The sequence below is a fragment of the Ursus americanus genome, chromosome 2 (assembly GCF_024610735.1).
Source record: "Ursus americanus isolate L20-20 chromosome 2, mUrsAme1.1.p, whole genome shotgun sequence".
NCBI classification, from domain to species: domain Eukaryota; kingdom Metazoa; phylum Chordata; class Mammalia; order Carnivora; family Ursidae; genus Ursus; species Ursus americanus.
In genome coordinates this window covers 30,903,192-30,928,482 of record NC_142128.1, presented here as the reverse complement: position 1 = coordinate 30,928,482, position 25,291 = coordinate 30,903,192, and the positions used below count along the sequence as shown (strand labels likewise).

At 47.8% G+C, this 25,291-nt stretch overlaps 1 protein-coding gene across 2 annotated transcripts in view; it reads left to right on the top strand.

Annotated features, from left to right (window-relative positions):
- Positions 1 to 25,291, top strand: part of SNX29 (sorting nexin 29) — a 510,975-nt gene that overhangs the window by 116,058 nt on the left and 369,626 nt on the right. For both annotated transcript variants that reach the window (XM_045777903.2, XM_045777904.2), the window contains 2 exons: positions 2,555 to 2,618; positions 4,692 to 4,820. In XM_045777903.2, the coding sequence (XP_045633859.1) occupies positions 2,555 to 2,618; positions 4,692 to 4,820 (193 nt within the window). The remainder of the gene's footprint in view (positions 1 to 2,554; positions 2,619 to 4,691; positions 4,821 to 25,291) is intronic.

Below are 25,291 nucleotides of genomic sequence, written 5' to 3'. Positions count from 1 at the left end.
AGTGTAGGTTCCTCAGTCCCGACAAATGTCCTGCTGTGGTGGGGATGGCAATGGTGGGGGAGGCTGTGCCTGTGTGGGGGGCAGGGGGTGCACGGAAACCTGTACCTTCAAAACTGCTTTAAAAAATAGTTGAAGAAGAAAGTTTCACCTCATCCAGCATCCTGGCAACTCACTGCAAACGCATACCTTTTCTTCCATCCCTGTAAGAAGTTTGGACCAGTAGAGAACCCCAGTGGGAAGGTAGCTTTGTAGGAAAACTCGGGATGCAAGCAGTCCTTGGAGGACAGGAGCAATTTCTGGGTTTGTGTCCACAGTCCATGACTGCTGGCTACTGGTGCTGGGCTTCTCCTTTTTAAAAGATTTTATTTATTCATTTGAGAGAGAAAGAGAGACAGAAAGCACAAGCAAGGGGAAAAGCAGTCTCCCTGTTGAGCTGGGAGCCCAGTATGGGTCTTGGTCCCAGGACCCCGGGATCATGACCTGAGCCGAAGGCAGACACTTAACCATGTGAGCCACCCAGGCGCCCCTGTGCTGGGCTTCTTGAAGAGAAAGGCCACCTAGATCTTATCCTGTCTGCCCACCCCCCCCCATGGCTGTGGTGTCCTGGAACAAATGACTGGGTTGTTTGCGTGTGGCTTTCTTTTCTCCCCCCGCATTTTTTCAGTTAAAGTTTTACATGCTGAGTTTTGTAAGTTATTGGCTGCAGGGTGTAAGAGGCAGTGCCTTACCACAGTGCCCTCCCATCCCCTTGCTCCTCTGAACCTTCTGGCTCCCCAGGGAGTTGCGAAGGTGGGTGCTGTTTTTGCCTCTTGGATCCGAGGGAAAGGCTCATAGAAGCAGAGACACTGGTTTGAGCCTGAGAGCCAGGACCCTGTTTAACTGGTCAAGTTCAGAAGCAGAGTCCTATAGACCCTGTTTCATAATAGGCCTATGTGAACGTGTATTGTGCTCTTAAGAAATAGTCCTTTAAAGACCTTCCTTAAGTTGGGAGCCTGGCTCCCTTCTTGGGAAGGTACCTTGTACTCAGAAGGTGCTCAGTAGGTGTCCGCAGAGCTTGGCTGAGGCAGGCACACGCTCTGCGGCTGTGTCTGCTTCACGTGCTGGTTCCTGTCTCCCAGGGGCTCCGGGCCGGCTTGGGCCCCGTTGGCTTGTAAGGCCTGCGAACTCTACCTAACAACTTCCTTCCTCCTTGGCCCTGCCCCCACCCTTGCTCTTACCTTTTTAGCATCTTTTGTGGAAATGCTTTTCCTTTCCTTTTTTTTTTTTTTTTCCCTACTAAATTTTCAAATGTTGGGAAAGATTGCAAGGATCCTTTGTGACTCTGGTCTTAGAACAATGTGCCAGGACCTGTGCCCCTGCGGTTCTGGTTGTGGCCTCGTTACCTGGATACCCTTTGTTTTTGGACTTAGCGCACGTGTGAGTTAGGTCTCCGCCCTGGCCCTCCTGCCTTCTTCCAGGGCCATGGGTCTTCATGGCAGCGTCACCCAGGAGTCTGAGAACTCAGTTCTGATCTTGGCTCTGACATGAAAGGTGTGCGGTTGTGTGACTTCACCTGTCCGGATGTGCTCTTCCTCTGTAAGATGGATGAATGTCCTTGTGAGGTGTCCGTGAAATCCAAATTCCTCCATCTCTGCATGCGACTGGTAGACGTTACTGTTTCCTGGGGTCCAATGCAGAGGTGAGAATTGGGAGATTTAGATTCAGATTCTAGCGCTGTTGGCATTTAATCTCCTTGAGCTCGTTTGCACACCCGTAAAACGGTGTTTCATGGTTGCCACATGGCTCCGTGCACTCACAGGCGGGTCATTTTGGCTGTGAGCTTTCTAGCAGCCAATCCTGAGATGGAAACAGAATTTCACAGGGTTTGTTGGGAGGTAGGGTGGGGAGCAAAACCGGTCTCGAGATCTGCGTGGTATGGTAGGTGTCTTGAATAGGTGGATGCAGTGTGAAAACAGTTAAGTTTGATGCAGATAGGGAAGTTGGATGCCTATTGAGAAACGTGCCTTCCTATCACTGAATGCTTTCCTGAGTTGAAGAGTAGCTCCGATAAGCAACAAGGGACTGTGCATTGGAGAGGCCCCACCCCATATGTGAACGATAGAAGTCCGTGTAGGAAAACCACATCTCTTAGGAAACTTGGGTAAGTATTTCTATGTCTACCTGGAGCTAATTGCCACTTGATCGGCTCTCTCATCTGTTGATAAACAGCTGTAACTGGGAACAGATCATTGTTCGAAGCAGATGTTGTCCAGTAGTGGGGGCTTGGAAAAGCATGTAGAAGCCGCAAGGCTGTGTGTTTTCCATAGCAGTGGAGTGTGCTGCCTGAGGAAAGCCCTCCACGCTCCTCACTCTGCCCGGCCCTCCCGTTTCGTGTGGCTAGTAAGTGATGAGCCGCGCCCGTGGGGTCTTGGAGACTGCCCTGGAGTTAATTTTGAAAGGGAAAAGGGAACTTGTCTAGACAGCTTGCCCTAAATAGCACATAATCCAGCTTGGTGAGGGGACGATGACTCAGGCGGGATCTGCCGATTCATCTCGACTTTCTTTCTTCCGTTAGGTGAACTGCGTCAAGCCATTGTGGCCATGATGAACAGGAAGGACGAGCTGGAAGAAGAGAACAGGTACCCTGATTTTTTCAGGCTTAGGAGTAGTCTGTTGGACGTTCCACCTCTGGGACGGAGAGTCTCACAGGGGAAGGAATTTTGCTTTGGCAGGACTGTGACCAGTGATGTCGTCTGGTGTGGGGTGTACCTCTTGAGCGGTGGCAGGGATTGAAAGCCTCCCAGTCACGGCTCTGCCTTAGAACCCCAACTAAGAATTTGGTAAACCAATATTCTCAAACAGCTGTTTTTAGAAAGGCACTTTGAGAAACAATTCGCAAGTTATATAATTGACCCATTTAAAGGGTACGGTTCAGTGTTGGCAGACGTGTGCAGCCATCACCAGGGTCCACTTCTAGAATGTTTTCACCACCTCACAAAGACCCCCCCCCCACCTGTTAGCTATCTTCCTCTGACCCCCATCCCTCTCCCCGCCAAAAGCAGCGTTTGGAGTAACCTTCCATTTGAGGGCCTATCTTACTATGTTCCAAGCACTCAAATACTTAGTTTTCTCAAATCAGGGATACCTAGAGCAAGATGACATTTGGCTTCTTTTTGGCTTGTTCAGAAGCAGCCCAGTTGCAGATAGCGGGTGGAAGGCTTTATTTGTTTCGGGTCGCCTGTTGAAAACAATGGTAGATCCCTGCCCCGTTAGTAGTTAGCTATGCTGCTCCCAGCTGGCTGCCTTGAATGTGAGCTTCCCGACTGGCTAGGGCAGTTGGTGGAGGGATTTGCCTGCGGTTGTAGGCTAGGCTTTGTGAGCCCGATTGTCCTGCCTCCCTGGGGGTTAGGGGACGTGCGCACACGTGCCTGTGTATGTGCATTCACGTTGCTTTCTTGCTCTACTCCGAGCAGGAACTAAGTGTCCATGGGGACAGGCAATCATGACTGTCCTTTTGAAAGCTTAGTTTGGGCCGTGTTTGACAAGCTTCTTCCTCATCCTTTATGGAAATATGTAAAAGCAAACAAGCATGATTTCTAAAACAAAAGATAATTTTTTTAAAAAAGAAATCTTGAGACAGCACAATTTTCAAACTAAAATAAACTTTAAATGCAGGGCTTGTAGACAACATAGGATTCTTTGTCCTTTCTCCACTGGAGCTGTTGTCTTGGTAGCAGCCGTAGGAAGAACAGTAGTCACTGTCTGTCAGTTTCTCCTAACCCACGGGGGTAAAAAATCACACCATGTTTGTGTTGGGGTTCCAGGCCTCAAGAGGGGAGTTTTTTCAAAGCTCTAAAGGGACATGGGCCTCTGACTTGAGTGAGTGATGGGGCGGGGTGGGGGGGGTGTCTGCCAAGTTCACAGTCACACTTCTCCCTCTGTCCTGATGTCAGCTGGCACTTGTACACTGGATTTGGGATGTACGTGCCCCAAACTCAGTAAATGTTCTCTAGAAAAAGCCATTTGAGGTCCAGTGAGGTGAACGGGAAGTCAGAACCATGTTTGGCTCACTTCTTGAGGAAGAGCTGCCGTCTTGTCTGCTTGTCAAGACCGAGGATGACCAATGAATGTATTTTGGAGGGTTAACTCCCAGACATAATACTGAGCAGGATCCCTGCAGCATGAGACCAGATAAGGCTGTAAAACACTGTCTGCTTGTGGCACCTGGAGATGCCAGGACAGGATGATGGTGTGTTTTGATGGTAGAAGGGGAAAGGAGAGGAGGCCTCTGTCCATATTCCGCTGTTACTGCTCACAGGACCCTGGTGGCCTGTCCTGGCATCCCTGCCCTGGTTCAGTCTCTTCTTCAGTGTGGCTGTGACAAAATGGTCTCCTCTCATGCGCTGCCCCTTGCGGGGGGATGCCTTGAAAGGGGCTTGCCTGGAGGTCTCTCAGCTCCTTGTTTGCCAGTGGCTGACGCTGCCCACAGGCTAACGGGGGGGGGCACAGAGCCTGGGCCACGTGCTCCTTCTTACTCTGAGGCTCTTGAGCAGACGTCGGTATCCGTGTGAATCCCCTTACATGAGATAGACGGGAATGCGGGTTGATACGGACCCTCGTGGAAAATGAAGGCAGGAGGACTTAGACGAATCCTTGTGTATGGCGTGGTGGAATCCGCGAGCGGTGTCTGAACAGGTGGCCCCTCTGCCCAGGTCTTTGCGGAACCTGCTGGACGGGGAGATGGAGCACTCAGCGGCGCTGCGGCAGGAGGTCGACAGCCTGAAAAAGAAGGTGGCCGAGCAGGAGGAGCGGCATGTCCTGAAGGTCCAGGCGCTGGCGAGGTACGGGGAGCCGTGGGCCCGACACGTGGGCAGGGGGTGGGGAGGGCTTAGTGCAGACCCCAAGCGTACCCTTCACTGGCACTTCTAAACAACAACAGAAGCCAGTGGAAATCTATGCATTTGAGAGTTTAATTTAACTTATTGAATAATATGTATACATATGGCTCGAAATACAAAATGTACACACGGGTAAACGATGCAGTCCCCCTGGAGGCGGGCAGTGCCAGCCGTTCCAGAGCTGCTCCTTCACCTCCCTCCCCTCCCTTCCTTCGACCTTCGTGAAAAATGGTCATGTACTGCACCCCCCCCCCCCCCCGGCAGCGTGGAGATGGTCTGTCCTGGTGTCTGTGGGCTGCCCTCTAATAGCTCGTGATCGCTTGTCGTCTGCCCTGGAGTTGGTTCGGCCAGTGTGCCGGCAGCTGGGCGTTGGAGGTGGTTTGGGATCACCTGCTGAGAATGTGGTTTGTAATGATGCCACGTTTGCGTTCATCACTTTTTTCTCCTAAGTTCATTGGAAAAATTCCTGGAAGTAGAATTGCTGAGTCAAAGTGCAGTAGTTTTCTGAGGTGGGTAGAGGTCAACACCTCCTCTGCCCGCTCCCCCCGCCCCCAATCTTAGAGGCTGAGCTAAGGTGCATCCCGCAGCCGTGGGTGAGAAGGCCTGCTTCTGCCCAGCCATGCCCGCAGGGTCGGGCCCCGCTTCTGGGTCCCTGGTAACATCACAGGCGAAAAGTGGCCGTGGCGAAACGGTTTCCATCCGCACCTTCCTAACGAAGAATACAGTTCAGCCTGTTCTTACTAGAGAGCCATATTATTTCCTTTCCTGTGATTTAGTTTATATCTTGTTAAAGGAAACTAAAAATCTCAGGTCTCATGAAAATGTGGATTTTCCTTAATTTGTTCACAAGCAAACATTTTTATGTGCTGCACTTAAAATCTATAGCCTGTCGTTTCTTCGTCTGCTTCTCTGAAGCACTTGGATTTCGTGTTCATGGCTTTAACATGCCTGGATGGGGCATTTCATTGAGCTAATGAACCACATGAGAGTAATTTCAATTTGCTGGACATTATTAGAGTTCGAGTTTTTTTCCTGTTTTAGGTAAGATAAGCAGTTTATGGGTGGTTTTTTAAAGCTTCTTTGAAATAAGACCAGGAGGGGCTCCTGGGTGGCTCAGTTAAGCGGCCGACTCTTGATTTTGGCTCCAGTCACGATCTCTGGGTTGTGAGATCAAGCCCTGTGTTGGGCTCCGTGCTCAGTGGGGAGTCTGTTCGAGATTCTCTCCCTGTGCTACTCTCCCTGCTCGTGTGTGCTCTCTCTCTAGAAAGAAAAAAACAAACAAACAAACTTAAACCCCGGGAGCCACGGCCTTGTCGGTCTGTAGGGAAGTCCGGAGCTCTGGCATTCACAGCAGCCGTCCGCCCTGGCGCTGCCTGGGGGTGGGCGTGGCACTGCTGGAATTGTTATGTACATGTAATCAAACGTTGATGCAATGATCCCATATCTAGTTTCCATTAGAATTTCTCTGCTTGCTTCATACTCAGAAAAGCCCTCTCAAGAATGTCAGACAGTTGAGTGACAATGATAAGTACAGTCCCTGGTGTCTTTTCCACTGGACCACCGTTCGGTCTGGCCACGCCAGGGTTCTGTGGTAGGACTGTTTGTGCTTACGATAGAGGCTGAAGTCTGCAGGACTCTGGTTCTGGGTCACAGACAGATTGCTGTTCTCCGTCCTTTTGGGATCGTGCTAGGAGGCTGCTTAGCCTTGAGTCCCTGCTCCCTTCTCTGCAGGTTGGGTTTCTGGGTGATTGCTGAACGTGAGCAAGTGCGCATTTCTTCGTTTAGAAAGTAGATGATCTTCTGCACCAGAAAGGACAAAATGAGAGCCGTATTTGAAAGGACATGAGGCTCTGGATAGAAGTGGTTTAGTGTATTTTGTAGTAAGTGTGTTTTAGTACATGATGATTCTGAGGAGAATTTTAGCCCATGAATGGTATAGAAAAAATTAATTTATTAAGCAGTTTTTATGATCTGAAATGTCTCCATTTGAACCGTGGGTCGCTAGGAGTGGAAGGTACCTGAAGGTTTGCAGGCTGTAGATAGAAGGAACATGTATGAAACGGCACGTAGTTGAGCAGGAGAGAACAGGAAGTAAGCAAATGGAGCTGTTGGATGTGTACATTTTGAATCCGCCCAACGGCTGACCTGTTCCAGAGAGTTCCTGTGCCAGTTGTTGGAACTTTCGTCTTGCCCCTGGCCACGGAAGTAGTGCTGTCCGTGCTGCCAGATGGTGGACCTGCGTGGACAATTGCTTGTGAGCCTGAGGTATGTTGACGATGGGGCCCAGGAAGGGTCTCAGGCCGGAAGTGAGGCCTGTGTGCGTGCCCTGGGGCTGCTTGGTTCTCACGTCTACTTGAGTTCAGGTGACAGGTGTCCCAATGCAGGTGGTTCAGCCTAGTGGTCAGTGGCACGGGTGCCGGCATCGGACTGTGCGGGCTCAGTCACGGCTTTGCTGCTGCTGAGTTGTGTGAGCTGAGCAAGTGACTTAGTTTCCTTATGTCGGATGAGGATAAGAAAACCTTGGACCTCACCGTTGTTGCAGGATAAAATGAGAGACCGTGTGTCAGCTCAGTAAATGTGCTTCGTAAGTGCTCAATAAATGTTAACTATCATTATCCTTTTTCTTTAGTACAATAATCATATTACCAAGAAACCTTATCTCATCAAAACCTAAAATTTCATGGCAATGGTGCAGAAAGAATTAAATGCTAGGCGATTTCAGACCCTAAAACGTGAAATCATTTTTGCCGTAAGTATTGGAATACTCAGTGTGTTGACATGTAGGTGTGTTTTACTGGCTCTGAGTGTTGTTGTAAAACTGAACAACACTCCCCCACCCCCCTCGAACAAATTCAGCATTTTATCACGTTCCTTTTTGCTCAAAATGAGTGGCTTTCCTTTGGTGCTGTCATGGCTCAACCAACAGCAAGGTCGTATAACCAGCCCAGTGCTTTTGTGGCCCCAAGCAGCTGCTCGATCCTGAGGCGGAGGCTTTATAGTCGGGAGCAGCGGAAGGTATGTGAGTCTCATGGCTGAAAGACTGCCATATTTCCTGCTGAATTAGGCAAACTGAAGCTATGAGACAGGTGTTCACAGAAAGCAGAGCTCTGCATGCAAACTGCCTTTCAGAGAAGCCAGTGACCAGAGCTGTTGGGTTATCGTGGGCATGTTTTCTGTTTTTGCTCATTTTATTAGCTCTTAATGCGTAGCAAATTATTCCAAAACTTGACAGTTAAAAATAAATGTTCGTCATCTTCACAGTTCTTGGAGGTTAGGAATCTGGGAATGGATCAGCTCGGTGGTTCTCGAGCAGAGTTTATCCTGAGGCTGCAGTCAGCTGACGGCTTGGTTGGGACTGGAGGGTCCACTTTTTTTTTTTTTTTTTTAAAGATTTAGGTATATGAGAGCACATGTGCGCACAAGAGGGGCACAGGGAGAGAGGGGAGAATCCCAAGCAGACTCCCTGCTAAGCGTGGAGCCTGATACAGGGCTCAGTTCCACAACCCCAAGATCACAAGCCGAAATCAAGAGTCAGATGCTCAACCGACTGAGCCACCCAGGTGCCCCTGGAGTTTCCACTTTCCAGCTTACCCGTGTGGCTCTTAGTAAGAGGCCTCTGTTCCCTGCCACGTGGGCCTCTTCAGTAGGGCTGCACACAGCACAGCAGCTGGTTTCTGGAGTGGGAGTAACCTAAGAGCAAGGGAATACACCACATGGAAGATACGGTCTTTCACAACCTCATCTTGGGAATGAGATCCTGTCAGTTCCCTGTTTCCTCTTGTCACACAGATTAACCCTGATTAAGTGTAGCGGGGGGTCTACACATGCATGTACCTTCCAAGAGGCAGAGACCATTAGGGGTCAGTTTAGATCCTGCCTGCCCTGGCCACCAGGATTTTTTCTCCCTGGGGTGGACGCTATCCCAATCATTCTTGTTGGGTGATTCCTCCTTCCTGTTCCGTGTGATTTGATGGGACTGACTCTGCCACTGCCTGCCTGGGTTCCAGAGCAGGGCAGGCGATGCAGGCCTGGGTAGTCAGCTTATTCTATTTCTTGGTCACCGTGATTGGGTCACAGAAGGTAGGCAGCCAAGTTGGTTTGCTAATAGGCTATTATGGCCTTCTTAAGAGGATAGGATATAAGGCAGGCCTTGTTGATAGCAATGTTTGCTGCTATGTGGGAAGATCCTGACCTCAAATGGCAACAACACAGTGGAGAAACGGAGAGAGAGAGAAACAAGCAAGTTCTAATTAGATACCTTGAGCTCCTCGATCCAGTCTTTCTTGAAGCTGTTTTTCCTCTGGACTTAGCAGTTAAGTGAACTAATAAATTCCTTTGGTTACTTGAGTCAGTTTGTGAATGGTCTTAGCTGTTAAATCCTGAGTCCTAACCCACCTTCTTCGCGTGTATAATATGGGGTTGGTCGGAGTTGTGTTTTCTCTGTGCCAGAGTAAAATTGCTCCCTCAACCATCCACCTGCCAGGTCCATGAAGAGATGTGCTGCTGGTCACGATTTGGGAAGAGGGTGAAGAGCGTGTCCTGGGGTTGTTTCACAGAGCCCCAGTCAAAGCCTTTTCTTCCTGTCTTCTGTCAGGACCAGCCTCACTATTACTGTTGGTCACTACTTTATCTCCTGTTGGGGAGCTTGGGTGTGCAAACAAGAACATGTTGGTTGTGTGATGCGGCCATTTCCTTTACCCTCCTGAGCCTCTGGTTCCTCCTCTGTTGAAAATTTAAAAGGCTTTTCTGTATCTCCTGTGAGGTAACAAAAATCAGGATGCGGTGTGGTGTGCCTGGTGAGTGCTGGCTTGCAAGGGCTGTGTCTAACCCTTGGCTAAGGAGGTGGCACAGTGATTCTGGTCCTGGCTGGGCCACCTAGCAGTTTCTCACATCTTCCTTTCCCTGTTCATGAACTGGTGCGTAATAATCTGAACTAATATTAATAAACTTTTGGCTGTAGAAATCCAAACCAGATGAGCTTGGGTCAACAGGAGAATTTGATGTTGGCGGGACTGGTCACTCTGTTCTGGTGTTACTGGGCCTGGTTCTCCACTGAGGTCATTGCTCTCTCTCCCTTGCTATTGGCTCTGTGTTCATGTCCTTCTTGGGTAAGGCCTCTGCACATAGCAGCAAAATGGCCTCTGGTCGTGCCAAGCCTTGTGCAGGATCTAAAGAAGAGACTTTCCCTTATTGTCCATGTATAACCTCTTAGACTCTTGACTGGTCATGTTGTGGCCAGGAGTGAGCAGAAGACAATGATGGACTGCCTCGCCAGGTCTTCAAGACGGGCAGAGGGCAGGTAAATCATGTCTGTTACACTTCCTCATAGGTTTGGGGGAAGGTGACAGGAGCTAATGCTCTTAAAGCCTTCAGCAGATCTCTAGGCTCATCATAAATGCTCAGTGGATGTTCCTGAATTTCTTCTTAGCTGGTGTATTGGCGGAGGGTGGCTCGGGGTTCTGAGGCCAGGAGAGAGCTTGTGGGTCCATCCCTGTCCTAGCTTTCCCCTGCAGTGAGCATCTGGGAGCCTTTGGCCACTGACCTTCATTTGACCTTCAGCTCCTCCCAGTGTTCTTTCCAGTCCTGTGTGTCCCTTTATTTGTCCCTTTTGGGCTGTTGAGTCACCTGCTGTGACCGTGTCCTGCGTGTGAGACAGAACCATCCTGCCCAATCTGTAAGGGAAGGCTAGATAAGGCTCTCTGGCACCCCGCTCCCGTCATTATGTCTGGCCCCCTGGAAGACCTTCAGTAGCTTTCCTGGGAGGCTTTAAATCTCAGTCTCTGCCTTTTGTTGTATTTAAATTAGAGAAATGTGAGGGGTATGCTTCTAGTGAAAAAGGACAGTAAAAGTCTTCAGTGTTTATCTAAAGGCATTGATGATGGTTTTTATCCCAAGAGTCCAATGGTCAGAGTTGAGAAGGTCACACACAAGCTCTGTGTCCTCTTTTCTGTCTTGCCTTGTTTGGATCTTCATGTCCAGTAGTAACTTGACCTCCTTAGCAAGCACTGAATCTTGTGGATCTGTAGTTCTTAGGCTCTAGAAAAGTCTGTATTCCTTCTTTAAAATAAAAATAATTTGGGGAAAATTTTTTGGGTAAGGTCCCCTTTATTGTACTGAAACGAAATGCATAGCTACTATAACCTACCTGTAGAACTAATTATTAAATGAGTATAACACTCTAGCTGCTGTGAAGGAAAATGAAAGGAATTCATAATATCGAGTGAATTTCAGTATATATTGGCTGGGTAGGGCTTTGCTGGAAAACCTGATGCGGTTAAGTGCTTGCACCTACTTATAATGCATGAGTTTGGATTAAAGGCGGTAAGAAGATCACAAGGCATTCTTTATAAGAACAGAAAATGAAAGAGCAGAGCGTGGTGGATGCTAGGATAAAAACTAGAATGTTTCATGTATATTAAATGGACTAGGTTGTGGGGTCAGACTAGAAACAAATTTTGCACCTACGTGAGGGGTCCAGGACGATCAAAGTATGATAGGATGTAGGTCACTCCTGGGTGTGGTGGGATTGCCTTGGCCGGTGGGACTGCCTTGGCTGTCAGGACAGCTAGTATCTCAGGCCCCAGTGGATAAATGCTAGCAGCACCCCATCATCCTGGCGATGGCCAAAGCGTCTCCGTACTTCTGTGTTGCTTAGGCTTCTCCCAACATGAGTCACCAGTGGAGCTTTAGAAATGCCTATGTCCACACCTCTAGGAGGCAGTGCTATTCCCAGTGAGGGTCCTTGCCTTAGCCCTTGCCCAGTATTCTCATTTTCAAGACAATATGCAAATATGCCATCAGAATTGGGTGGGAGCCTTCTGGCCCATTTTGAGTTGCTTTAGTTCTCTCGAGTTGCTTCAGCCTCTGAGAGGCTTTGGCTAAGGACTAGACTGTGACTACAATGAATTGTCTGTTGAGCTCCCACTTTGTTCCAGCCTACTCTGGTGCTCCTGGCCTTCACTGCCCCCTTGGACACAAAGCTTGCTTTCCTCAAGGTCGTTGACTCTTGCACTTGGCTGAATTTCATTAGCTGAATGAGCTGTTCTCTTCCTCATTCTTCAGCGCGTCCTTGTCAGCAGCTGACAGGTCCTTGATGACTTAAACCAGAGCAGCCATGGAGAATTCAGTGGGGTTGGACAAGGAGTAGAAGATGTATGTGTCAGGGCAGGAGACCAGATGGCTTAGCGGGAGCTGGGTTCCTGAAGCTTAATGCTACTGAAATTCAGTGAAGGATGGTAGTACTCATGTGTTCATTTGTTGAGTCACTCCTCAAACATCTATTCTGTGTTAAGCTTGTCAATCAACAATGAACAAGACAGAGCTGACTCGAACCTGTAGGTGTGAAAATGGGGGGGGGGGATGGGATATATATATATATATATATATATATATATATATATATATATATCCATCAACAAAGACTTTAACCTTTTGGCTTGTCATTCCTTACATTCCGGTTGAGTTGGCCCTTCTTGGAAGGAAGTATAGTGTAATGGTATGGGGCAAGGCTTGGATTGGAGCCTACTTCTCAAGGTCAGGACTAGGGGAAGGGGATCTGAGGGTCCTGCTGGTGCTTCTGCCACTTCTAGATGTGTGACTTCTGGTGGTAATTGTACCCCTAATGCTTCTCACCTAGGAAACTGGGATAATCATCTCTCCCTTCTAGATGCTGTCGAAGAGACAATGCATGAAAAGTGCTAAGCATGGTGAATGCCAAGAGTAAGTACTTAGTAAAAGCCAGCCGTGGTTGTTACTGGTTTCAAAGAAGTAAATTTTTCCATCTAAGCTTGCAAAGAGCCATTTTCTGGAGTTAATCTAACCTGCCGTTGCTCAGATGTAACTAACTTTCTAATAAAGAATTCTTTGGGTTGAAGAGCTAAATGACTCACTTAGGCTTGGCTATGTATTACATTCACCAGGGGAGTTTTTAAAACTGTCCAGAAAAACCCAAAACAAAACAAAAAACCCAAACCCAGAAAACCAGCTGTCCGGGCTGCCCCTCCAGACCAATTAAGTCAATCTCTGGAAGTGAGACCCGAATTGCTCCGGTAACTCTAGTGCTCAGCCAAGTCTGACGATCGGTGGTTTAGAGCAGTGCTCCTCCAACTCGAATGTCTCCACCAGGTGCAAGTGGTGGTCACGGTGGACTGCACACTTGGTTTCGGTGGGGCTGGGCAGGGCCTGGTAGCAGGTGTTTCCTGCAAGCTCCGGGTGATGCTAATGCCTCTGGTTCTTGACCCACATTGAATATCAGGGATCTGGGAGGGGAAGTTTTCTGAAACCACCTGGGCTTGTAGAAAGCTGATGGCACTTAATTTTTCTTTCTGAGCCAAGTTGGGAGTTAGTTTTGTATTCTAGTTTGAAAAACAGAATACTCTGATGCACTGCGAGAATTAGCACCATTAACATTGGTCATTTTTGCTTTTGATGATATATTTCTAAGTTTTATTTGAGATAGCACAGGGTTGGGGAGAGAGAAACTCAAGCAGATTCCATGCTGAGCGAAGAGCCTGATTCAGGGCTCTGTTCCATGACCCTGAGATCAGACCTGAGCCAAAATCAAGAGTCAGATGCTTAACTGATGGCTCCATCCAGGTGTCTGGATATATATATATTTTAGAAGATTGGTCTATTTTAGGCAGATGGAGGTAGGGGCGGGGTAGGGGAAGAGCGTGTCTTAAGCAGACTCCACGCTGAGCATGGAGCCCAACCCTGACATCAGGACCTGAGCCCAAATCAAGAGTTGGTCGCCTGACTGTGCCACCCAGGTGGCCCTTTTGATGATACTTTTAAACTAATGATGAATACCATGTAGGCTTGCTTTTGGTGGGATTTGACGGATCTGCATGTGCGGTATTAGCATGAGCCCATCATCCTTCAGGTTGGTTTGCTCGCCTGACATTGCACTGGATGCTCTCATGTGCAGATGGATGTAAGTGGGATTCCAGGGTAGAATTCTGCCATGACTAGTCCGCTGGAGAGTTCTTGAGAAAGCTCTTGTTTCCGTGCTTTTAAAACAAACAGCCCCCCCCCCGCAAATCACCTTTAAGTTGTAAAAGCAACATAACCTAAAATGGAAAAGGACATCTCAAATCTCCCAACCCTAGCATAACGATTATCTCCCCTTAGTCCATTAAAATGCGATTTTTACATAGTTCTACCACCATCAGTGTGTGCATGCAATTTTCTTATTTTCTTGTTTTTCTGTGTAGATTTCAAATTATGTTAAGTGAATAAAAATAATGTACAAATTGCAATCCTTAAGTCTGAGAATAAGAGCAGTTTAAAGAAGAAAATCCCCTGGACATGATTACCATAAATGTTTTATTTATTATTTATGAGGCATTTTATTGCAGTTCATTTTATGTATTTATTTGACATAATTCAGATCATTCTGAATCTGTAAGTTGGTTTGCTCTGAAAAGCATTTAGCGTCCTACCATGAATGTTTCCTCACATTACTGCCTTCCGTGGATATCCCTTTCAAAGGCTGTGTGGAATTCTGTGTTGGGTTGTGTTCTTGGTTCTCACGCCATTTCCTTAACCATTCCTCTCCACTCTTCTCCCCCACCCTTGCTGGAGTAGGATTTCCATGAACATATATTTTGATAAAGTTTTACTCTGTCTTTTTTTGTTTTAAAATCCTTAGTCTAGATTTCTGGAAGTGGAATTCCCATGTTAGAAGGGATCTGTAAAGGGGCACCCGGTGGCACGGTTGGTTGAGTTTCTGCCTTTGGCTCAGTTTATGATCCTAGGATCCTGGGATTGAGCCTTGGATCAGGCTCCTTGCTTAGTGGGGAGCCTGCTTCTCCTCCCTCTGCTTTGTGCTCTCACTCTTGCTCTCTATGAAATAAATAAAATCCAAAGAAACCCAAAAAGCTGTAAAGGCTTTTGGTTCATATTGCCCAGGTTCTTTCCAGGGAAGAGGTGTCACCTGATAACGCCATGGTGGCATGTGGAGGGCCTGCCTCTTTGTCCTTTCTGAAGGCTGTAAGGGACTCCACAGTTGACTGAGTGGTTTCCACACGGGTTCGTGTTCAGGCTGCTTCTAGTTTTCTGAGATTGTAGATGCAGGCTGAGATGATATCCTTGGGTCTGTCACTCCTTTTCCCCTCTGTGAACATGTTGACAGGAACAGGATCGCAGGGCAAAGGATATGAATGTTTTCATGGCCCAAGCGAGGTGGGCTCCAGGGTGAGGCAGGAGGACCCCCACCAACAGAGTCTGAGCCAGTTTCTTCACCCTTCGTCACCGCTTGGTTCCTGCTTTGGGGAGTGTGGAAGGTGAGGGTGTCCTTGGCATGGGTGATTTCCCAGCTGATTTTTCTTTAAGGAGTACAGACGTGGGGATCCTCCTTTCCCCAGACAGAAAGATGGAAAAGCCAAATGTGTTAACATCTGAACTTAAAATTATGGAAGTGCATTCTCAGACACCATGAGAAGTGGAGAACCATCTGAGTTCCCTAATGCCCCCTTCAGAATTGTGTGACCCATGCGAGTTTCCTAGATAGTCATTCGGTATGAAAACCATGGACAGGAAGAGAGGAACAGGAGCACCATGGCATATGTTCCCGCAATCAAATACTGGGGAGAAAGCCATGTGCTTGTTTATTTTCTCTGCTGCTTCCAGAATCCAATCAAAGACTCAGGTTTTGTTGATGAACTAAAATTTTTAGGAGGAGTAAGCAGCAAGGTATATTTGCACGAACAGCTGCATTTTGAAGCACGTGCCAGTGTTGAATGGTTATGCGTTAGAGCCATTAGTAGTCGGTGCCAGATGTTCCCCGCAAAATGTGCGCCAAACATGGATTTGGGCGGTTCATCAAGATGCAAAAAATCTGCAGCTGCTGAGGGAACAGGGAAAAGGTTGTGTCTGAAATAATGCTGCAGCCCATCACTTTCCCATCAGAGCACAGGAGCAGGAGATAAAAAAAAATTACCCAAACCAATAAGTATGATAGAACTCTGATTAAAAGGTTATGATACTTATCCATAGCAGGGTGGGGGGAAGGGGGCTGCATTTACCATTCATTAACGCTCCATTTGCTCTTTTATTCTAATGAGAAGTAGGTAGAGCAATCTGGAGGAGTAAATAAAAATAACAGAAGGGTGTGGAGGGAAAACAGAAGACAGAGGAGCCGGGGAAAGGAGAATAATTCAAAGAGAGTGAACACACTATCCAGAGTGAGTGTTAGCATTTGTGCTACTTGAGAGAAGCGGTTGAAAAGAACCAGTTGGACCTGGCTGATCCCCGAGGCTGGAGCCCGCTGCTCAGTTGAACGCCCCGGCTTCTCTTTGCCTTAGGAGAGGCAGAACTTGTAACCTGGTTATTCGTAGAAAATTTTTCGAACCTTGCCTTTCCGGTGCGGTTCACAAGGTGGCAATTTCCATGTCACTGAACATGAAGCCTGGGTCTTAAATATAGCCAGCATGTGAATGCCCTGCAGGCGGTGACAGTGGCAATGACATCACTGCCAAGCAACTTCTTGTTATTTTGGAGCCAGGGAGGGGAGCAACAGGAAGCTCAGCGAAGGGGAGATATTCTTGGCAGCGGCAGAAATGCAGTTTAAAGAAAGACAACTGTCAAGTTGAGGGATTGTGGAAGTTAGCGAAGTTTATTTGCTCACTGAGCAAACGAAAGTTCACGGAGTTTGTACTGGGTGCCAAGTGCACTGTACAGACGTGTGAGATGCTCACCTGCCATCACGTGGCTCCTAAGGCCAAGCCACCATCACAAAAACATTTTAAGCTAAAGAACTGTTTCTTCATTTTTTTTCTAATTTAAATTCAATTAGTCAACATAAAGTACATCATTAGTTTTAGATGCACAGTTCAGTAATTCATCAGTTGCATGTAACACCTGCTGCTCATCACATCATGTGCCCTCTTAAATGCCCATTACCCAGTTACCCCATCCTCCCCACCTCTCCTTCCACAACCTTCCGTTTGTTTCCTGGAGTCCAGAGTCTCTCATGGTTTGTCTCCCTCTCTGATTTCTTCCCATTCTGTTTTCCCTCCCTTCCCCTATGATCCTCTTCTTATATTCCTTATATGAGTGAAACTGTATGATAATTGTCTTTCTCTGAATGACTTAGTTCATTCACCATAATATTCTCTAGTTCCATCCACATCTATATAATGCGAAGTATTCATCCTTTCTGATGGCTGAGTAATATTCCGTTGTAGATATGTACCACATCTTTATCCATTCATCTGTCGGTGGTCATTTGGGCTCTTTCCACAGTTTGGCTGTTGTGGACATTGCTGCTATAAACATTGGGGTGCAGGTGTCCCTTCAAATCACTGCATCTGTATCTTTGGGGTAAATACACAGCAGTGCAGTTGCTGGATTGTAGGGTAGCTCTAATTTTAATTTCTTGAGGAACCTCCATACTGTTTTTCAGAGTGGCTGTACCAGCTTGCGTTCCCACCAACAGTGTAAGAAGATTCCTCTTTCTCCACATCCTCGCCAACATCTGTTGTTTCTTGTCTTGTTAATTTTAGCCATTCTGACTGGTGTGAGGTGGTATCTCATTGTGGTTTTGATTTGTATTTCCCTGATGCTGAGCGCTTCTTCATGTGTCTGTTGGCCATTTGTATGTGTTCTTTGGCGAAACGTCTGTTCATGTCTTTTTCCCATTTCTTGGATTATTTGTTTTTTTTTTTTTTTGGGGGGGTGTTGAGTTTAAGTTCTTAATAGATCTTGGATACTAGCCTTTTAGCTGATATGTCATTTGTGAATATTTCCTCCCATTCCTTAGGTTGCCTTGTAGTTTTGTTGACTGTTTCCTTTGCTGTGCAAAAGCCTTTTAAATCTTCTTTCTTGATTAAAACTCTCCACAATCTAGGAATAGAGGGAAAATTCCTTAATATCATAAAAGCCACCTACGGAAAGCCCACAGCGAATATCATTCTTAATGTGGAAGAACTGAGAGCTTTACCCCTGAGGTCAGGAACACGACAGGGAGGTCCACTCTCACTGCTGTTGTTCAACATATTACTAGAAATCCCAGCAATCAGACAACAGAAAGAAATACAAGACATCCGAAATGGCAAAGAAGAAGTCAAACTGTCTCCCTTCGCAGATGACATGATACTCTATGTGGAAAACCCAAAAGACTCCACCCCAAAATTGCTAGAACTCACACAGGAATTGAGCAATGTCGTGGGATATAACATCAATGCGTAGAATCAGCTGCATTTCTATACACTAACAGTGAGGCAGAAGAAAAATTAAGGAACTGATCCCATTTATAATTGCACCAAAAACTGCAGAGATACCTAGGAATAAACCTAACCAAAGAGGTAAAGGATCTATACTCTAAAAACTACAGAACACTTACGAAAGAAATTGAGGAAGACAGAAAGAAATGGAAAAACATCATATGCTCATGGATTGGAAGAATAAATATTGTTAAAATGTCTATGCTACCCAGAGCAATTTACACATTCAAAGCAATGCCTACAAATTACCATCGACATTTTTCACAGAGTTGGAATAAATAATCCTAAAATTTGTACAGAACCAGAAAAGACCCCTAATAGCCAGAGGAATGCTGATAAAGAAAACCAAAGCTGGTGGCATCCCAATTCCGGACTTCAAGCTCTATGACAAAGCTGTAGTCATCAAGACAGTATGGTACTGGCACAAAAACAGACACATAGACCAATGGAACAGAATAGAAAATCCAGAAATGGACCCTCAACTCTAAGGTCAATTAATCTTCGACAAAGCAGGAAAGAATATCCAATGGAAAAAAGATAGTCTCTTCAACAAATGGTGTTGGGGATAATTGGACAGCCTCATGCAGAAGAATGAAACTGGACCATTTCCTTAAGCCATGCACAAAGATAAACTCAAAAGGGAGGAAAGACCTAAATGTGAGACAGGAATCCATCAAAATCCTAGAGGACAACATAGGCAGCAACCTTTTTGACCTCGGCAGCAGCAACTTCCTGCTAGACACATCTCCAAAAGCAAGGGAAAATTGGGACTTCATCACGAAGAACTGTTTCTTCAAATGCAGCCTCCCCGAGCGTGGAGCTGTGCGGGCTGGGGGTCCTGGAATATCACCTACTGAGCTGTAATAAAACCCCCTTGTGAACCATGCTGCCCGAAAAGGCAATTTGAAAATAATCACCCAGGGTGGAAGAGGTTTACCTATGAGTCCAGTTCTGCTTTGTTTCTGCTCTGTGGAACTGAATCCACACTTGGCCTCTGCATCTCTTCACCACCCCCTGGGGCTCTGGCCCAGGAGGGTTTCACCAGGAGCCAGGTTAATGGTGTCTTTTTAGATCTTGTTTTTCTCTTCATTGACTCCTCTGTCTGTGAAACTTCCTACTGCAATCTCTCCCTTCCCTTTGTTCTCTGTCCTCCTTATTAGTGGTTTATTTCCCCATGGCATTTGGCATCATCTAGCTTGTTACTTAATGTGTTCACTACTGCTGCCTTTTCTTAGGTTGCAAGTCTCATAAGGGCAGGGACCTTTGTCTCAATTGTTCACGGATGTGTCTCAGGGACCTGCACCATGTCTGGCGTGTAATAGAGCCTGGAGATGTCTTGAAAGAACAGATCCATATTGGTCAGTTATTTCTATGTTGTTGCTCTGCTGCATTTGGCTTAGCTTTCTAAGGTCCTTCCATGGTTTAAGAAGGCTGCTAGAGGCCCAGCCATCACATCTGCATCCTAGGCAGCAGAAAGGATGAAGCAGGGGAAGGGAAGAGACAGTGTGTGTTGACCACTACTTTTTTTTTTTTTTAAAGGTTTATTTTAAAGAGTGCGAGTGGGGGAAGGGGTAGAGGGAGAGGGAGAACCCCAAGCAGCTTCCCTGCTGAGTGCGGAGCCCTACGCAGGGCCCCATTTCATAACTCTTGAGATGGTGATCTGAGTTGAAACCAAGAGTCAGATGCTTAACCACCTGAGCCACCCAGGTGCCCCTGCGCTGTTTCCTTTTAAGGAGGTTACTCCCCACTCAAAACAGTTTCTTCCATTTAAGTGGCCTGAACTTACTCTCTGAGGGATGCTGAGATTTTTTTTTAGAGGGTACGTCATCCCAAACAGGACAGCAGAGGGGAAGAATTGGTGTTTCTCGCCCATTGGTAATGCCTTAGCTGGTGTTAAGGCCGATAGTGGTCTGTGCTCAGTGTCTTGCACACATAGTCCTCCCTTGTTGGAAAAAGTCACTTTGGTTACATAGAATGATGAGGTTTGGTTTCGTGGTTATTGGTATATTCACTTGCCCCAATGGTGATGGCAAAATGGCTTTAAAAAAAAAATTTAGTGAGAGAGTGAGCGTGTGCAAGTGGGGAGGGGCAGAGGGGGAGAGCGAGAGGGGAAGCAGACTCCTCACTGAGCAGGGAGCCCAGTATGGGGCTCAATATCAGGACCGTGAGATCATAACCTGAGCTGAAACTGGGAGTCAGACGTTCAATGGACTGAGAGCCACGCCAGTGCCCCAGGATGGTTTTTTGAGTCAGAAAGACCTTGGCTCAAATGTCTATGCTAAACATCTGTTTAATACAGTAGCCGTGTGATGTTGGGCAAGTTCCTTTATCTCTATGAACCTGAATTAAAAAAAAAATCTATAAAAAGGGTATAATAAAGAGCCTTTTCATGGGTGATGGTGAGGATTGAAGGACATAACCCAGGTGAAGATACGTGGCAGGGCGTGGTATAGCCAGTTCATGGTTGGAGGCTGTTCTGTATGTTCCCATGATGTTGATCACCATCTAAGCCAGTGATGGTTTCAAGATGCCAGGGATCCAAGGATGACAAAGACGTGGTCTGTGTGTTCTAGACGGTCACAGAAGGGTGTGCTAGCAGAAGACTTGGGGCAAGGGTAGAGAGGTACGATTCCGGATGGTAGGTTGAGGAAGCCACAGGTAGCTCGGGATGACTGCATTTCAGTGTCCTGGAGCACAGTGTGCATTTGGGGAAGGACTAAGGAAGGAAGAATGACCTGGGGACAGTTCCAAAGGCCCCCATGAGTAGTTTGGGCCTGATTCTCTGAACGGTGGGGAACTAGCAAAGGCCCTGAAACAGCAGGGTACTTGATCAGGTCTGTTCTGTGGGCCATTTGCTCTCCCAGGCCTTGTGGAGAGCTGGATGGGAGAAGGCGGGTGAGTGTGGGTCGGAGCCATACAGCCAAGAGGTGGGGGCGGCTGCATCTACGTAGGGCCAGTGATTCTAGAGAGAAGATGCTGTGGTGGGATCAACACCAAGGGGTATGAGGCTGGTTGCTCTGCACTTGGGTTAGGGTCCATCTGCCTGACGCCTTTGTTCCCTGGGGTGGTGGGGAGGATAAACAGGCTGTAAAGGAAGGACTTACATAGCTCCCGGACACGGAGGACCGTACCCAACCCGGGTCCTTGCTGGCACCAGTGTTTTCACTGCGACGTGACTTCATGGCTGGGCATCCTTCCTAGTGGTAGGGCTTTTGGTGAGTGAGGCAGTGCGGACGCGGTGAAGCCCTGCACCCTGTGCCAATGACAGCCTGAAAGCTCTGCCAATGAGCTCGTTACTGCGCAGTGATCCCATGTTGAGGCTGGGTGTGCAAGCTTGCATCCCTAGGTGATGACTGTGGTCCTACCGTCAGCAGGCTTCAAGCCCACAAGGAGGGGGCTGTCCCTGGGTCACCAGGGCCGTCACAGCTCGTGCTTCAGGTTCATTTGTGCAGATTGAGGCTAATCTGTTTCGACTCCTTTGTCTGACCTGAAAATGGCTCAACTGGGCGAGAATTGTGTTCTTCTAGCAGACGGTGATGCAGATGTGTGTCTAGCAGACGGTGTCAGGGATGTGACCTGAATTTTTTGCCCAGGTTGGTTGCTAATCAGATTGTGACCTTGGCTTTCGGAGGACCTAACCAGGCCAAGATCGCTCTGCCCTTCTCTGCCCCATGGTGACAGAGTGAAACTTAGTATCTCTTTGCTCATGTTTCTTATTTAACTGTCTGATTATGGTCTCCAAACATGGAGAAGCAGGAGAATAGTCTAACCCACCCCCCAGCTTTAGTGATTACTCACATTTTATCACTCTGGTTGTGCCCATCCCTTAACACTGTCTGGTGTTTTGCTGGAGTGCTTCAAATGCTAGATACTAGATCACCTGTACAATTGGTTATATGTGAATCTCTAACAGATCAGGACTTGTGAAAAAACAACCATATGCAACACTGTTATCACCTTTAATACAGTTAGCAACAATCTGTTGGTGTTCTCTGGTTTCTCAACTCAAAGGTTGTCTCACATTCTTACCGTGCTTATCCGTTTTGATTTTACTTTTAGAAGTATGAATCTGCTTATGTCCTTCTCATGATTAAAACCCTCTGCATTCAGGAAAGAAAAAAAATCCTCACTCTTGACCATGGTCCTCCAGCCCTGCATCCTCTGACCTGTGCCTACCTGCCTCGCTCTGGGATCTTTGCTGTTTCTTGTGCCTGGGACATCGTATCCCCGTTGTGGCCCAGCTGCTCCTCCTCCTGATCTCTGAAGAGAGGGCAGCCTTGTCTAAGCAGCCTTCCCCCTTCTCCTCCAGACCTCTTCTCTTCATCCCTTCAGGTTCTAAACTTCCATACACTCCCTGTTCTTGGACATTGCTTCATGTTCTCTTTGTGGTCGACCTCCTTCCGTCCACTGATGGGCGTCTGTCACTGAGGGCCAGGGCTAGGCCTGCTCTCCCGCTGCTGTTTGCCCTGTGCCTGGCACCGAGCCACTCAGCCAGTGCTTGTTATGTCAGTGGACTCTTGTACTACACCATCCCCTCTGCACGGCGTAGCCTGGAAGCCTGCAGCACTCGCCCCTTGTGTGTGTGTCTCTCTGTCTCTCAATAACACTGTTGGCACAGGCAGTTCTGGCCTTCAGAAACAGCCACGCTAGTGATAGTTATTATTTATATAATAATACTCTAGGGCTGTTCAGAAATCCCGTCCTTACCATGCTGCAAAACCCCTAGTGCTTTACTTCCCCGAGCCTCAAATTGCTCATGCCTAAAATGGGGGAGCCAGCATCTCCAAGGCAGCGGGCCCCGAGGCCTTCCCCGGTCTCTTCACTTGCCGCACGAAGACTGCTGTCCGCTCACAGTGGCATTATTGGTGCCTGTGTTAGGCTCGGAGATGAACGAGCATGGTGCACACCCCATAGGTCCCTGAACAGATGCTGCCCATTAATTAGGGTTAAAACGTGGTTCAGCGTCTTTTTTTCCTTTTCAGAAGTGTTTTCTGTGTACTGGGAATTGATTGGTCTTCCGTCAGCTCTGCTACGCCTCACGGTGGCCAGTGAGTTGGGTCCTGTGGCTCTGTGTTTGCAGGAGGGAGGTGCCTGTCCCCATGTATTGCTTTTCCCTGAATCTTCATGGGGAACTTGAGAATGCAGCTTTCTCAGAAAGTTCTGTGTAGCAAGACACTGTGACAGGAAGACAAATTGTGGAGCTTTAAATTGAAGAAAAACAGGAGGCAATTTGTCTGACGTGTTCCAGTTCTGTTCTTTTTACCTTCTTCCAGTCTGAGTTATGGAGACAGTTTCCTCTCGCTTTGAAGGTTAAACTGCTGGGAGGTGTTTTATCAGGGAATGTTCTATTAAAGCATTAAGAGCAATTAGATGTGGAGTCCTTTTTTATTTTTTGCAGATTTTGACATCGAAGTTACTGGAAGCTTGGCTCTCTTTTGCTCTTCCTTAAAAGAATTCTGAAAATACTGGAATGAGATGTATTTTGGGAGGGGGCAGTTTGGCAGCAGGCTTACTGTACTCTCCCAGGAGGAGAAAAAACTGTTTACTTTTGGAAGTGGAGTCTGGTCCTCCAGGCCTGAGGTGCTTTCATGGTGCAGCTGTGCCCTCTTCTCGGAGACCTTTGAGATGCATCGGCTGTTCTTTGTAGATTCTTGCAGGCTCTGCTTCCTAGCCCTGAATCTGGTTTATACTTATATATTTGGGGGCCTCTCTGCTGATGGTCTGTTTCCTACTGGACTGGGACTCCCTTGAGAGAGGGGTCCGGGGTTTGGCCGCCTCTCTGGCTGTTCAGGCCTGAAGCCTGCACCTCGCACAGCAGGTGATTGGCATCCTGAGTGTAGCTGGACTAAGACTTGCCCTCTTGCTTCCTACTTCCCCACCCCCTCGTCCTTGAACCTGTGACACCCTCTGCTGGATGCCCCCGTTCTGGATGTTCCAGTCCTGTTGGTGCCGTCTGACGACCCCTTCCCGCTGCAGGCCCACTCTCTTGCCTGTTGCAGCTGTGCCAAGCAGGAGAGAGAACTCTATCCCAGGAGGAAGTGAATTTGGTGGGAAGGCTTGTGACATTGTAATTATGTGCCTGTGACTGCTTGGAAATATTCTGTACATTATGTTGATAGAAAAATATTGCATTAAGTCGGTGAATTCAGAAGAACACACGATTTAGCAAGCCTTTGGGAGGAACAGCTAACAAGAAGAGCTCCCGAATGTTTATCTTCTTGAGAGCACAGGAACGAGGTGAGCCAAGGACACTGTCACTACCAGGTACAGCGGAGGATCTGGTGTGGGTTGGAGGGCACCAGACCTCTCCAGTGGGCTTTGCGTAGAGATTGGTGCTATGCCTTGGTGGAAAAGAAAAGGGTCGACTGGGCTGGGTGACTGCTGAGATCACTTGGGGGGTCCCAGAGCTTTGTCTGATTGCCCTGCTAGAGGGGCCACATGAGCATGAAGACACTGAACTGTCAGCAGCCCTGTGGCCTCCCCTGCTGTTCAGGGGACAGCGCTGCAAGGAGGGGACCTGTGCGAACAGGCACGACATGTTGTGCACTCAAGAGTTCAGTTGACCTGGGTGCAGTCCTGTCCCTTTGCTTCATGCTGTGTGACCTGGGGCACCTTTGAACCTGTTCCTTCATTTGTTATGTGGGGGTGTGAGGGTGAAGAGAACCCGAGCCCTTAGCCTTGTGCTCAGTGCATGGTTCTTGGCCATGAAATCGTGAACTCCAACCTATTTGCCCCAGTGAGTGCCCAGGAAGTTGTCTTTGACATTGACCTCCAACTCAAAAATCCTCTTTGCTTATGGAGTTGAGTGGAATGGGTGGAGAGTGGGGTTGGCAACACGCGCTGCTGGGTTAGCGCTGTCTGCCCGGCAGGGAGACTCCTGTTGTGGGTGTCTGTGGAGAGCACCTCTTGTTCGTTGTCTTAGCAATTTGAATAAAGGAAGCTGCCAGATGACCTCTGCCAAGGACACTGGTCCAACAGAGGGCTTCTTTGGCTCCCAGGAGTGGTTGGCATCTCTGCAAGAGTGTTGATGATTCCCTGCCAAGTTAATTGCCAGTTGTGCCTAATTCCCAGGTCCTGGCAGAGCCTGCAGAGTATTACGGGTTTCTGGCTGCGTTCCCCTGCTGTCTAGAGACTGTGGCTCAGCTCGCTGTGGTTTGTGAGAGCTAATTCCTATGATCTCAGGGCCCAGCA